At 42.9% G+C, this 15,764-nt stretch overlaps 1 protein-coding gene across 5 annotated transcripts in view; it reads left to right on the top strand.

Moving 5' to 3' along the window:
* The window catches only part of LOC115130332 (dnaJ homolog subfamily C member 13-like), a 48,817-nt gene continuing 33,053 nt past the window's right edge, over positions 1–15,764 (top strand). For 4 of the 5 annotated variants that reach the window (XM_029661367.2, XM_065019491.1, XM_029661368.2 and 1 more), the window contains exons 1-4: positions 3,563–3,684; positions 4,892–4,972; positions 15,266–15,341; positions 15,615–15,764. In XM_029661367.2, the coding sequence (XP_029517227.2) occupies positions 3,578–3,684; positions 4,892–4,972; positions 15,266–15,341; positions 15,615–15,764 (414 nt within the window). In that variant the 5' untranslated portion in view covers positions 3,563–3,577. Of the gene's footprint in view, positions 176–3,562; positions 3,685–4,891; positions 4,973–15,265; positions 15,342–15,614 lie in introns of those variants that run through there. The other variant, XM_065019492.1, reaches the window with a different exon arrangement.

Raw genomic sequence — 15,764 nt, forward strand, 5'->3', positions numbered from 1 at the left:
CGCTTTCCGCACTTTCGGCTATCAGGAATATGGCAGCGTCCTGAGCCCCGAGTGAAGATAGCGCAATTAAGCAGCTACAGCATCGGATTGGGAAAACAGAAACACAACAGCCTCGCACATTGGAGGGTGGGGGTTCAGGGTCGGAAAATAATCGCATCTGGTAGCGAACATACAGGTAATTTCATCTGCGACTGCCACAATGCACAACTCCTTTCCTTCATTTTTGAGCTCCATAGACAAGAGCCCTTGCTAAGCTAGCTAGCTAGGCTTACCTAGCTAACTAGGCAGCTTGCTAGCTTCCCCCTTTTGCGAGACAAACCCACATCCAGTTAGTGTGTTGTTAATAAAATAAAACACTGTGACACTTCTAGGCTGCGCTTATTGTCATGATATTTACAATGTTCATCACGTGAATGGCCATTTCGACTCGTCTTTATTCGGTCTAGAGACCCCCCTCAACTTGGCCCGCTGCACTTGAATGTGGCCCTAATAGCCGCTAGTTTGCTACCCAAGCAGAGCCAGATACACAGCGGCAGCCAAACAGGGTGTGATCAAAGTGAGTCGGCAGTTATTTTATGGAATTGTAGAAACCCATATTTACATTATCTTTCATTGTGTCTGCGAAAACATATACCTAGTTAGTTTTTCTAACGGAAGTTCCTTGTCAACCTATAGAGGGGTTTTCGAAGAGCATTGTTTTGGTCATGACCCAGTGTGACATGTACTGTGAAATGCATGTTCAAGTTTTATTAGTCGTATGTACAGGACACATGGTATACATCGACCAACGAAATGCTTACCGAGAAAGACATTTTGCAGTCATACTGTGAATTTGAAAGCAGCAGCTACATCCTCAGGCTTGACTGCGCTGTGTTGTGGTTGTCATGCATTCAATAGGATTTATTGTGCTCCTACAGCTACATTAAATCATTTAACTTTATTTATGGAAGCAATTCCAGGAACAATGCTCATTATTCTGCTGTGTTATTAGTATGTGTAGGTGATTTTACTTCCTAAATTAGTGGTGGTAACACATGTGGGGACTAATATCTGTCGATCAAATTTGTTGTAGACCTAAATGAAGGTAATCTAGGCAACTCCATCTACCCATTACCCGAGATTGAAGTTTTGGAAGTAGCCTTATTATTGATTTTTACCAGCACCATCAGTGCTCAATCAGACACATAATAAGACTAATGTCCACTACAAAGGCTGAGATCCATAAGGCCTAGGGGGGGCAATTCCACAGTAACAGAATGATGCTGAGACTAAGGTTCTTCACTTTAAAATGTATGTCAAACAAAAACCAATCATTGCAATGTTAAACAAACCGTACAACTCTATGCACAAGGTCTACTTTGAACAATTTCCACAAACCGTCCTTCAGTTACCAAACTTTGCATCTGCATTGTTATAAATCTGTTTTTCTAAAATGTTCAGTGGACATTGTTAAAATTAGTCCTTGTGCATAGAGTTGTATGCTTTTTTTTAAACTCAATTTTTTTTGTTTTTATACATACATTTTTAATGTGAGATCTGTATCATTCTGATACCATGGAATTGCCCTAGTCATTGATTGCATGGACGCTATGTAACGATAAAAAGATTACAAGACCCCTTTCCCTAAAGTTATCAGTCGCAGCAATATTACCGACTTATAACATTTAAAGAACCCTAGTGGAAATGTTGAGGCACAGAATTATCAAACCGCAAGTGTGTAAAGCCAGGCATTTTTTTCCTCAGTAGCAGTGCTATTATATTAGCTGTCACTAACCAGGTTTCCATCCAACCTTTTTGTACAAGTAAAGTACATTTTGGATAAAATAATGTCACGACAGGCTTGATGGAAACAGCCAACTTTCCAAATGTCGCCAAAACAAAATATGCTAGGCACAGGATATTTTTTTGTCAGTAAAATTAATTATGCAAGAAGTGACAGGCGCATCACTTTTATTAGCAAATATTGATATAATAACTGTCATATGGAAGTAAATGATATTGCGTGACTCCAATATTGTGGACCCCAGGAAGAGTAGCTGCTGCTTTTGCAACAGCTAATGGGGATTCTAATAAAATAAATATTATGTGGTCCTCCCACTACGACTCGGCGAAAGCATGCAGTTTATTAGGCTACAGATTGTGAACTTCACAGGGTGGTGAAAGTGCTGTGCACTGTAATGAGCTTGATGCTCCTTTCCAATCAATATCGTGGGTCTTTTCTGGTGACATGGTGATCGATGGTTGGGTGCCGTTTGATAAATACAAATGATCTTGCTCTTTTGTCCATAATAATCTCATCATGTAGGTAGCCTACCTGCATTGTATCTGCCAGCTGTTTGCTAGAGCACACGTGCCAAGACCAGAGTGGGCACATTCACTATATAACGCAATTTTGTTTTTGACAAAACCATCAAGAGTTGAAAATGCGATGGAAACCCCAAACTCTTTTTTTTTTTTTACCTCAAATAATTTTTCTATGCACTACGTCATCACACACAATGTTTTATCCGCAACAACTAAATTTGATGTGAACACATCTCTGGTGTGAAAATGCACAGATTTTTTAAAATGCAGATTTCAGAATATTTGCACCAGGCTCCTGACATGACAACTGTTCCTTTCAGACAAATACGATTCATAGATGTAAGATTTGACTCTTTATTATTTTTATTCCCATTACTATTGCATAATTCTGTGTTAACTGCAACTGCCACAGGTATCTTAATCTTGTGCAGAACTTCAATGATTTAGTGTTATTGCACAGTCACATGAGAGCAGGTTACACAGTCACCCAATGTCCAGAGAGGCTCTGCGTAGTCAGCACTGTTCACTCACTGCTTGGAAACCATACGCGGCCTCACAGGTCGTGTAACCCCCCACCCCCCCACTGTGAGGTGTCCGTACAATCCTTTTGCAGCTCTGTCTTGTTGAGTGTGTGTATACCATCCATTGGCAAGCTAAGGAACAATTTTCTTCAGAACCAAAAGTCCAACTACTTTTCTCTATAGTTCTTCCTGGTCCGAGGTGGCTTGTAACTTTGCAGTAATTGAGCCACAGGAAGAGCTGGGTAGGGCTGTCACATGACCACATCCTGGAATCTGGCCCTTCTCTTAATACTCCTCATCACAGTAACAGAATTAAACTGCATGGCCTTTGAGTTGAGAGGAGTGCAGGTCACGTGGTCACACCGATGCCCATCGCTATTATAAAATTCCATCCGTCTGGGCTGGATTAAATTCATTATGTGGAAGGGTTTGATGCATAAAAAAATCATGTGCTCTGATTCAGAACTGTTTCTTTTAGTTTAGATGGCTCTAGCACTGGTTCTCGATCAGAGGAAGATTGATGACTAACTTCTGGATTAGTCAGCTAGCTCCTGTCTGGTTTGCTATAGGCTGTGTCAGTGGTGAGTCAAGAGGGAAGAACACTCAGCATATACGTTGCCTAGGAAGTTTGCATGATACAGTTCTCCGTGATTTAATCTTTCCATTAAAGAAGGGTTCGACTCGTCGTCTCTTGGGGGGGACACTGGTCTTTCATAAGGACTTATTTTGCTGCCCCTTGCTGCAGGTCCGACATGGAGAGGGAGGAAAAGAAAAGTCCGTTATTTCCAGGAGGATCTGAGCAGAGTGCTGATAAAGGTTCCCCCTGTGACACTGACAGTGCAGTGGCCAACAGAGAGAGGTTACTACTGCTCCCTGGGCAAGATTTACTACTAGTCTACTACTACTGTCTCACTGTACTGTTTGTCTGTCTGTTAGTTACGACTAGTTTTTATCCAGTCACCTTTTCTGTGATGTCGTGTGACTGTAGTTACATTCCAAATAGGCCTAGGTCTAGTATTCTCAACACAAGTACTGAAAATATGTAAACCTCTGTTTGCTGTCTCAGTATGACACATGGCCACTGTTTCTCTTTCTAAGGGAATCTTCTGCTACGAGTCCAGTTTAGTGTATATAAATATGGAGTTTTTTTTAGGGTAAATCAAGAGAGATTTTACAGAAGTTATGTCTGAAAAAACAGTTTCCTCAGGTTTCATTGTTTTGGCAAGATCAATACATTCTCTTGGTATGCTATGCTGAGCTGACCTACTCAAAGGCTTTTATTTTTGCAATGTTGTTGACCACTTGCATGCAGTTTCCGTCCCATTTTGCTGTGTCGGCACTCTTTCCCCAATGCCTGTAAGTAGGCTATGCCTCATTCTCCACTGAGTGTCTGTGAAAATTTGCACACCGAGGCTTTCAGCGAAGAAAGGGAGAGAGATGAATGTAAATTGTGTGTGAAAGTTGAGGACATCCACAGTGACTCTGATTGTAATAGTTGCTGTCAGTCGGAGTATCACGTCTATCTGTTGTGTCGATTCCACTCTTAATTTGCTGTTCAACACTATTTTGTGTTTAGCACCACAGAGTTTGCCAGCGACGAGACAGGACTCTCCCAGCCAGCCCAGGGAGTATCAACAAGGAATTTCACGCGAGGTGTAGAATGTGATCCGCCAGTGGGAAGTGTGTGTGGCAGGTTTTTTGGACAATGTGTGACAAAATGTGCTGTAATGGAAGTATTTTAAGCTCAGGGTGGGTTCTGCCTGTGACTTCTCAATAGAACTAAGCATCTGCGTATCCAAATGCTTCCACTCCACTCTCAAATCGCGTGACTACTTCAAGATAGCTGTGTGAGGGGAATCCATCCCTCTCATTGACCTGTGCTCTTCACGCGTTATTGAATTAGCAAACTGTAGGCCTAATTATTATGCTTGCTGCCATTCGCTCAAATGAAAGTTGCCTGGCGTCCAATTCCGCTGCTCTGACCTCAATGACGCGAGACTGTTAAAAGCCCATTTCATGATCCCTTTGAGTCTGTCTCACCCTGACCTTGTTCTCTTGTGTTGCAGGTCTTGCCAGAAGATGAATGTCATCAAAGACAACAGAGACCTGGCCTGTTTCTACACCACCAAACACTCCTGGAGGGGAAAGTAAGAGCCACCTCATATTCTAATGTTTCTTTCCCTGAAAGACCTCCCATTGATACTGATAACATTCGTTCAACCAATGAAATCCTTTCTCTCTCCTTGGGGCTGGTTTGCTAGGCTGAGTTGGGTAATTACTCCTAACTCCTTCAATAGTCAAGTACCATAACTTCTATATGCACCTCTGCTTTGTGAAAGATAGCTTAGTTTTCTTGATGCTTATGTCACGGTCCGGAGTATTCCCTTCTCTTTATCGTTCTCTACTGTTCCACACGGATCCTAGTTGTAGGCCTAGCAATCAGGCAGCAGGACAGACACACTGATGTCAACACCAGAACAAAGGGAAAGCACTGAAATCCCTGACTCAGTGCTTCCATTGTGTGTGCGTTTCCTTCAATGGGTGACAAGGTGTTCACAAATCACTAGTGTCAGATTCTTGCTAACCCGAATGAATACATGTTTCTGAAATCCCAATATTTAGATAGCGCAGGTTAGACTGCACTCGGGATCTATGACATAAGGTCCATAAGTACAGCTGAGTGGTAACAACCATGAGATCATGAATCAATGGGATCTAGGTCTATATACTATGGAAAGGAAAGAGCAAATGTTACTAAACAAACTGGTCCCAACCCTTTTCTCTGGTAGGCCTCAACAGTGGTGAGGCATTGAGCTGTATACAACAACAGGACCACATTACCGATACCTGCTTCCTAAAATAGCTTTGTCCCATTAAGGCAGCCATTGACTGTGGTAACTTTAGCAGTAGTGCTAGAGCGCAGATTAGCCCCGGGCAGGGTTGAGGGCTTCATAATATATCTTCTACACATCCTCTGTGTGTGTGGACACTGTGAACTGGACAGTCAGTGAGTAAGGCCAGGGCTTTGACTGGGAGGTCAAGAGAGAAGGGTTTTGTGTATTACGTAATGTTGTTGCTCCTCTTCGCTCCCTGTGGCGCATATGGCTGGAGTAAGGTCCTTTGCGGCTTTCTCAGCTTCACCCCAAGACAGTTTTATTTGTTTGTATAGCCTACAGTGGCCTATTTGCTGTGGCTTTTTATGGAACTTTATGGTACGCAGCCACGGTACCAGAATGCAAAGCCGGGCTTCTCTACTGTGAACACAGAACATCTGCCAGGGGGCCAACCTTAATTACAATCAACCTTGATTAGCCTGCACTCTTTACTGAAAGTCCCAGTGTGAGTAGCACTTTTGTCCTTTTAATTGGAACCTCAGTCCTGAAGTACAGTAGGAGAGCAGGTTCAGTTTGAGGACGAAGCTAGCTACAAGCCTCAGTAGAAAAGGTTCACCACCGATTACACGGCTTCAAAGGGCTTTTTCTGGTGTGTGTGTGTGTGGTGTGTAGTATTTTCCTCTCCCACGGCTGTGTCCCTTCTGTAGTCTTAGTCCTTTTAAATCCTGTGACTCTTGGCATCTTAAGGCTGTATTAGACTTGGCCCCGGCGTGGCAAACAGGCTGCTCAATGTTGTGGCCACACAAAGGACCTCTCTCAGAGCCATCGCTGCCTGGATCGTGGACCGTCAAGAATCTCCGCTCCCCTGCTGCCATGACGAATCTGCTCTGAGCCGAGCGCGAAGGATTCACTCTACACACACACACACAGACCACATCGGTTACGTTTAGGCTACAGTTTACGCACACTACTTACACAACACACGGCTGCAAAAACCAGTTTACCAGGAAACTGGTTTTGGCAGCCATGTGATTTGTGTAAGAAGTGTGTTTGGCCAGTGATTTCTGAAGGCCTCAGGTCCTGGTTTATCTTTATTGGATTGTTCATACCTTGAAAGTTTAAGCCAAGGTTATGAGGACAAGTCCTTGCCAAGATAAGTGTTGAAGTTGTTCTAGGCTCATACTTACCTAATGGGATCTTAATGAGGATCTATGGCAGTGTGGTAGTTAGCTAGCTAGCTCTCAACCACTAGTCTACCACTTAGCCTAGCGTCACTTAGCCTAGCGTCACTTAGCCTAGCGTCACTTAGCCTAGCGTCACTTAGCCTAGCGTCACTTAGCTTAGCTTAACCGCAAGTGAAAGAGCCATTACTCAGTAATCTGATTGACTGGCTGCTGCTTTTGTCATCTTCTAACTCAATCAAGGCCCAGACTACAGAGCTCATGCTTAATGATAAAGTAGAATGGAGGCTTCTATCCAAGGAGGGCTTTTGTTAAAATGTCGACGTGAAGTACCTTCAGAAAGTATTCATACCCCTATACCTATTCCACATTTTTTTTGCGTGTTAGAGCCTGAATTCAATATTGATTAAATGGATTGTTTTCTTATTCAATATTGCATTTAAATAAGTATTCACACACGAGTTATACTTTGAAGAAGCACCGTTGGCAGCGATTACGGCTGTGAGTCTTTCTGGGTAAGTCTCTAAGAGCTTTCCACACCTGGAGTGTGCAACATTTGCCCAATTATTATTTTCAAAATGTTTAAAGCTCTGTCAAATTGGTTGTCGATCATTGCTAGACAACCATTTTCAGGTAGATTTAAGTCAAAACGTTAACTCAACCACTCAGGAACATCCACTGTCTTCTTGGTAAGCAACTTCAGTGTAGATTTTGCTTTGTGTTTTACGTTTATTATCCTGCTGAAAGAGGAATTAATATCCCAGTGTCTGGTGGAAAGCAGACTGAACCAGGATTTCCTATAGGATTTTGCCTGTGCTTATCTCCATTCCGTTTCTTAACGATTACAAGCATATCCATAACATGATGCAGCCACCACTATGCTGGAAAATATAAAATACTAAAAGTACTACTTAAGTTGTTTTGGGGGGTATCTGTACTTTACTATTTATATTTGGGAACTTGTACTTTTACATCACTACATTCCTAAAGAAAAGTATGTACTTTTTACTTTATACATGTCCCTTGACTTCCAAAAGTACCTATTACATTGGAATGCTTAGCAGGACAGGAAAATGGTCCAATTCACGCACTTATCAGGAGAACATCCCTGGTCATCCCTACTGCCTGGCGGACTCACTAAACACATGCTTAGTTTGTAAATGATGTCTAAGTGTTGGAGTGTACCCCTGGCTATCTGTCAAATAATAATTGGGCCATAATATTTGCTTAATATAAGGAATTTGAAATTATTCCTATTTTTTACTTTTGATACTTGCGTATATTTAAAACCAAATACTTTTAGACTTTTACTCAAGTAGTATTTTACTGGGTAGCTTTCACTTCTATTTAGGTATCTTTACTTTTACTCTAGTATGACAATTGGGTACTTTTTCACCACTGGTCAAATGGGTCAAAATTCCTCAACAAAACCACGCGCCCCAAAAATTTTCATCTATGATTATCATGAAGCAACATTGCGTGTCGCTGCATTTCATCATATGTTCGCACTAAAATGCGACTCTGGCTCTTTTCATGTGTTTGGTCTGGAGCATTCTCACCTGCAGCAAACTGCACCATGGTCCAAATTGAATCGGACCGAGACCAATCATTATGAGCGAGCCATGTTTGTTTTGTGCGCTACGAATAGTGTTCACACTAGTCCAAATGAACCAAACTAAGAGGGTAAACGCACCAAGTTGTTCAACATTTTTAAGCTGAGACAGATTTCCATGCACATGGACGTCTCATTCAGTTTGTGCAGGTGTCTGTTTAAACGGCTACTGGATTTTCCTAGCATTAGCATGTTGGCTAAATGTTTGGCGTGTTGCACATAGCAACATTCCTAATGATTTGGATTCAGTTAGGATATTTTTTTACCGTTAGAGATATGGGTTTTGTGTGAGCTGCGAAAGAGAACCTTAGTACAACCACTTTTCAGCAGACACAGGAAGTTGCTTAAAGTGATGCGTTATTCTGAAATCTGAGGCCGGAAAAGGAAAGCAAAAGCCCAAAGTTTCCAAAGAGTGGAGGAGGGATGGCTTTAACAGGCATAGATGACTGAAGTGGTCAGTTCAGTAATGCCTAGTTCATTTCTCACAGGCTGTTCTGCCCTGTCAGTGAGTTTGAGGGCTGTACTATGCACTCTTCTGCATCTTGTGGTTTCTCTCATATAAACTCCCTTTATTGGAGGGTAAAACCTTCATCTCTATTACATCCTGGTAACATAATCCACCATAACCACCCCCTGCCTGCCTTCCTCTGTCCCCGGCAACAGTGAGGAATTGTAAAGGAGGGAAGAGACATGGATTCAGTCAATGGAAAGGCTCTTTCAGTGTGTGTTTGTACACAACAGTATGCGTGCGTGTATGTGCACTTGTGTGTACAGACTGTAGACAATTGATTTTCCAGCTGGAGTCAATAGCTCAGTGCCTAAGTGCTTATCACGGCCTTGCTTTGCATTAGGCCTCAGTGCAACTCTATAAGCTGTGTGCAGCACAACAGCAGACTAGTGTGTTTTGATATACACCGTGTACTTTACCCTCTGTGGCGGACAGTCCCGTCAGGTGAGAGTGATTCCTGGCTAAAGTCTCACTCGGGTTAATAGGCATACTGCATACTGTAGTTATCTATTGATGGAAATAAATCTTGGCCTTGGAATTCACCTCTTGTTCAGAATATCTTCTGGGTTTAGCTGTGGTACGGCTTTTGAGGAAATCTAGCCGGCTGGACTGAGTTTCAGTGGAAGACCTTCAAACCAAGCTGCAAACGGGGTGGGGGAGGAGGAGTTCTAGCCTTTACCGCCATCTCCAGTAATAATGACTAGTTTATCTATCTAGCCTATTGATTTGTAGCACTGCCAATTAAATGTTCCACTGTTTCTAATAACACTCGTATGAACTTTGATGCAGTGTCTCTATGATGATATAAAGCACTCTGAGGTCATGGCGGGAGAGACTGAACGGTGACTGTTGTTGTGAGGAGCAGTATAGCATTCCTGCCCTGTACATGACACAATCTCTGACCCATGTAAATAGGCTATATGCTATGTGGAGTTTTCTGACCATGTAACCTGCCCAGGAAAACAACAACTGAGCCCCTAGTTAAATCCTTTAACCTGGGCCCAGAATAAAATAACAACCCTGGACTTGGCTACTACAGTACTTGTCCTGGGCTGTTCCAAACTTAGACTGTGCTGGTGAGTGGCTGTGTCTGCCTGGAGGGGATGACAATTTAAACAGTCTTGTGACGAGGTCGGGCCCAGCCACTGAGCAGCAAGGTCAAAGGGTCTGTGTACCAGGGTGCCTTTCGAAGCAGAGCAGGGGCCCTGCACTTAAACCTCGGCGGGAGGGTGGAGTTGGCAAGGATGAAAGGAAAACGATGTGCTTGATGATGATCGAGGAGGATAGGGAGCTCAGTTCTGCTACTGGGATGCAGAGGCTGTAGAATCCACCCAAACCTTGACTCTGATTACTCTCAATCTACCTCTGGATTTCTATTCTGATATCTAGGCACACTCAGGCATGAATAAAAGGCCTTTTCTACCAGTTGTATCCACCTTGTTTCTCTTTACCTAGTGAAGCTGTGTGTGTGTGTGCACAGGGCTCAACGTCAGAATGTTTTGTGTTGAGGACAACAGTGATTAGGAGGTACTGAAAGTGCTCCTTTCAGCTCACACCGACTCCCTTCAGCTATTGAAGAGCGACAACTCTGTGTGAATTCAAGGTCGACAAGCGTGACAGTCTTCTCCTGACAATATGCCTATGCCTAAATGTGTGTAGGTAGAGATTGTAAGACGACAATAAAGCCTGATAATAAGTAGTTGAAAATGTAGGGTCGGCTTGTTGAGCAAGCAAGTTTGCATGATTGTCGTCAGGCCGGTTCACCCTTCCTGCGTTGGGTCAGTCAGTCAGCTTCCACTGAATCTTTTTGCTTCACTCATTCAGCACATTTAAAATCATCAGCGTGACCACAGCATGGTTAGCAGTATGTTGGAAGATGTCCAGAAATAATCCCATCCATTCACTTTGTCCAATTTAACAGCCCAGGAAATAGGTTCTTTGGGGGTTAGCTTAACAACAGCTGAGCCTCACATCTGACTTCAGCTTGGTTTAGTTTTATAGTTCAGATCAGGGGTGCAGTTTAGCTGGAACTCTAAAGCCGGTCTGAGGTAGCTAGAGTGGGGGGGGTAAATGGCAATTGTGATTATTGATTGCGTTTTTCATTCACGTTGGTGTAGACTTAGTTCCATGAGACATGGTTAAAACATTAAGTTAAGGTAGATTATTATGACTAATGAGGTTTCCCCTTTCATCTGGGATTTAGCTAGCCAGTTAGCTAGCGATTGGCATTAGCGTCTAACGAATTTTGTAGGCACAGACCGCATGCTAACTAGCGTTTTGCAGAGAATAAGATACACAAACTAATAGTATAGCATAACAAAATGTGGATTTGGGAGCGGAGTACAGGAGAGAACTCACCAGCAAAAAAAAATCACAATTATAAACTGGTTGGTTCGAGCCCTGAATTCTAATTGGCTGAAATCAATGGTATGTCAGACCATATACCACTGGTATGACAACCATTTATTTTTACTGTTCTAATTTAATTGGTAAACAGTTTATAATAGCAGTAAGGTACCTCAGGTTTGTGGTATATTGCCAATATACCACAACTAAGGGCTGTATCCAGGAACGGCCCTTAGCTGTGCTATATTGGCTATATACCACACCCCCTCTGCCTTATTGCTTAATTAAGATACAGAGTGAACTATAAAAACGAACGTTACAAGCGACCTAGTGGAATGTTAAAATATCACAACCTCCTTAAGATTTGGATTCAATTAATTGTGTAGCCCTACCACACACACACACACTTACACTTAGTTTACAAAACATTAGGAACATCTGGCTTTCCATGACATGGTCTGACCAGGTGAAAGCTATGATCTGTTAATGAGGTCACTTGTTAAATCCACTTCAATCAGTGTAGATGAAGGGGAGGAGACAGGTTAAAGAAGGATTTTGAAACCTTGAGACTAGGGGCAAGACTAAAGATGTAAAGTGCCTTTGAACACAAGGCAGTAGGATACGAGTAAATGTTAGTTCCATAATGCAATTAGCGGGTAAACACTGTTGTCAAAAGGGCACCGCACATATGAGCAGTTTCAGGTGACGGATGAAAATATCCATTAGAAATCTAGAAAGAAGGGAGATCTAATATGCAACAACTAGCGTGTTTTGCTAGTATGACTAGGATTGTGCCTTTGGGTACTGGACAATGAAAGAAAGTTGATTTATATAAAATAATTGCTTCCACGGATATGGTCTGATTTTGGCTAGGCTACTTTGAAGTAGGGAAAACATGCCTCATAATATGAAGTAAAACGTTCAGGTTTCAAACAATTTAAGAAGAAGTTTTCTAAATGCATACTGCCTCCAGCTCATTGCAAAGTGGTGTGTGACGCCCCGATGAAGCCTGTCCTCCGTTGCCTATGTATTTTCTGCTTGAGATGCGATAGCAGCCACTCTCTTGCGGTCTGACAGAAGGCTCTGTATCTGTATGCAGTGCGTGAGTGATAAATAAGATGCATAACGAATATACTGTACATGCGCCAATTTAATTCCACAAAATTATGCAAATTAACATATAGACCGATAAGCATGATCAGTCAAATGTATGTATATCGACTGGTATTTCCATCAATGAAAGGCTAAAAAGCATTATTTCGCAATGGTATTTCTTCTCCAGGCTTTTCCATTTTTTTTATCGGCCAAAAGTTGTCTATTACCGGCTAACGGAAACCCTGGGTAGTAGGTGCCAGGCGCACCGGTCTGTGTGTCAAACAAGTTTTCCCGTGTGTATCAAGAATGGTCCATCACCCAAAGGACATCCAGCCAACTTGACACAACTGTGGGAAGCATTGGAGTCAACATGGGCCAGCATCCCTGTGGAATGCTTTCAACACCTTGTAGAGTCCATGCCCTGACGAATTGAGGCTCTTCTGAGGGAAAAGGGGGGTGCAACTCAATATTAGGAAGATGTTCCTAATGTTTTTTACACTCCGTTTATAAACAGTCAGCTTTACAGTGACTGCCCTTTTCGACTTCCTCTGAATGTGGCATGTGGTCACATTTCTCATAGATCTCGGGGGACACTTCCCTTGGCTTTATACCACCGTCTCCCTCAGTGTCAGCTACTACTTGGTTTATGTACGTATTAGAAATGCAATGGTACAGTGGGCCCACAGTTCGGTATGTATCACGGTTTGTGAGTAACGGTACGGTTTTGGTATCTTTTTATATTTAAGAAAAAAATAACACATCACCCTTTAAACAATGAGCTCTTTATTTTTGCCTATAGACAAATAAAACTTTCCAGTCAGAAAAATGGCAGCATGACTGAGTGTAGCTCTTCATCACCCAATCCAGTACATAGTGAACCGTCACAGTGAGGTAGCTTTGAGTTGCTCTGGAGGTCCAACTATCAGTGGAGAGAGCTAGATAGGGTGTCTGTGTCAATTCCTTTTCAATTTCTCTCTGTGATGTTTCATAGAGCTTGGGCATTGCTTGGCTGCTGAAATGTGTGCGGGAGGGGACGTTGTAACCCGGTTGATTATTTTTTTTTTCATCCGGTGACTAAATCCCGAGTCAATAACCACCGACTAGGGCGGTAAATCTTTGGCTATGAATACTCTCACTGCGTTCGTTAATTCTTAGTTTTTCTGAATTTGTCGCAAATTGTTGTTGGAAGGCAGCAGCGAGAGATTGTGTTTTTGCAAACGAGTTGACTCTCTTTGCTCCAGCTCCACCTGCAAGGGATACGGCCTGGTGATGTAAATGACACATCATGTTAGAAGTGTTTCCACTCGAGTAGCCGACAGTGGCAAAGCAATGCTTCTTACCCTCATCATTGTATTGAATGCTGAATTCAAAATGTTCCCACACAGCTGATTTGAAAGAGGTCGGTGCCTCTTCAAATTTGCTTCCCTAGCTTCTCGCTAGCGCTCGCCTTTGTCACGCCGGAGCTGAGATAATATTTGTTTTTAGTTTCCCATCTATTCATGGGGCCCCTTTAGTGAGGTTTCCTACTGAGATGTCATTGCAAATCGTCCATTAGTTGTTTTAAGGGGGGGAGGTGGGAGGGGGTTGTGGCCTGTACATTTTGAGACATTGCTGTGGAGTAAAGTTTGCCACCAAGCTGCTCGCCTGGTTCTATGGATCTGAATGTACAATGTGTGTGTAGTCTGCAGCGCAATTGGCACGTTTTGGAAATTATAGGAAAATGCCAGGCATACCGTAATTCAGCGGTTCAAGTGTGCGTATTGAACCGTGGGGGCGTACCGAACGGTTGGATAACATACTGTGTACCGTTGCATCCCTAGACTATGGATGGATGGATGGTTATTCAGTTCCAGTGACAAAACACGATCAGTTTTTCAGCGCTCCACTCATCCGTATTGGTACAGAATAAACGTCTGCCTCTGAAAATAGCACCGTATTCCCTTCATCGCGCATAGGGCTCTGGTCAAAAGTAGTGCACTAGGGAATAGGGTGCCATTTTGGATGTGCACAAGTTCCCCGGTCCATTTGGTCCCACTCTGTCCAGTGTCAAACTCCCCAGACGTCATAGGTATTTATTTCTGCCATGGTTATTTCCAGCTCGATAGGTAATTTGTGGAGCGTGACTAACGGGGAACAATGTTAGCATCATTTTATCAATGCTAATGGAATTCACAAGCCAAGCCAATGCTAAGCTAATCTCTGTCACTTCAGAAATACCACCACTTAGGCTACAGCAAGGGCAATCATGTCCACCACATCCCTCACTGCAGTTCTCCACAGTCCACTCCGCACGGATTGTCTGCATCCCAGATGGCACCGTATTACCTAGGGCTGGCACAATGACCGTATAATTGTGTAACTGACAATTATGGATGAACATCGTCGTGAAAATAAAATAACTGTCATAACCGTTAAAAAAAAGTGTGTATTTATTTTATATGAATATATATATATATATTTATTTATATGTATGTATTTATTATTAGTTTTGTGTGGGGTGCAAACAGCTGACTGCAGACAGGAAGGCCTAGCAAAGGTGTGATTGAGTCAGTTTCTGTGGTAACATTGACTCTACAACCACTTTGGTTGCCTTGAGTTAATTTGCAGAACAGTAACAGTCATCTAAAAGTCCATGACTGTTACGGCCCTGCTATTACATTTATACCGCTCCACCTTTGACCAGGGCCCATAGGTCTCTGCCTCTGGTCAAATGTAATACACTATGTAGGGAATTGGGTGCCATTTTGAGGTGCAGACATTTGTTTTGGGTGTTAAGCTACCTCCTGTGTCTTGTAGATCCTTGTATATCAAATGTTGTGTAAGTAGGTATCGGACTTACTGAGCTCCCCTCTTCTCTGTTCCAGGTACAAACGAGTCTTCTCCGTGGGCACTCATGGCATTACCACGTACAACCCCACCACGCTCGAAGTCACAAACCAGGTCAGGGGACTCTTCTTTAATCCCGTCACGTTTTCTCAGTCTGAGTCATGTGACATTATCCATGTGATGAGTACCATTATGTGATGACTGTCAACAGATTTTTTTTCTTTCTGTTTAGTCCTAAATATCCCAGTGGTTATGGTTTTGTTCAGCATATCCCCTGTCACCAAGTTGATGAATATCTATGAACTGTCATTTTCACTGTTATGGAATGTGACTTGTTGACACGTGACATGTTGGTCTCTCTGTCTCACTCTCTGTGGTGCCCTGTAGTGGCCGTACGGGGACATCTGTGGCATCACCCCGGTGGGAAAGGGCCAGGGCACCGAGTTCAACCTCACATTCCGCAAGGGCAGTGGCAAAAAGTCTGAAACGCTCAAGTTCTCCACAGAGCACCGGACAGAGCTGCTCACAGAGGCACTG

This window comes from Oncorhynchus nerka, linkage group LG6 (assembly GCF_034236695.1).
Source record: "Oncorhynchus nerka isolate Pitt River linkage group LG6, Oner_Uvic_2.0, whole genome shotgun sequence".
Lineage (NCBI taxonomy): Eukaryota > Metazoa > Chordata > Actinopteri > Salmoniformes > Salmonidae > Oncorhynchus > Oncorhynchus nerka.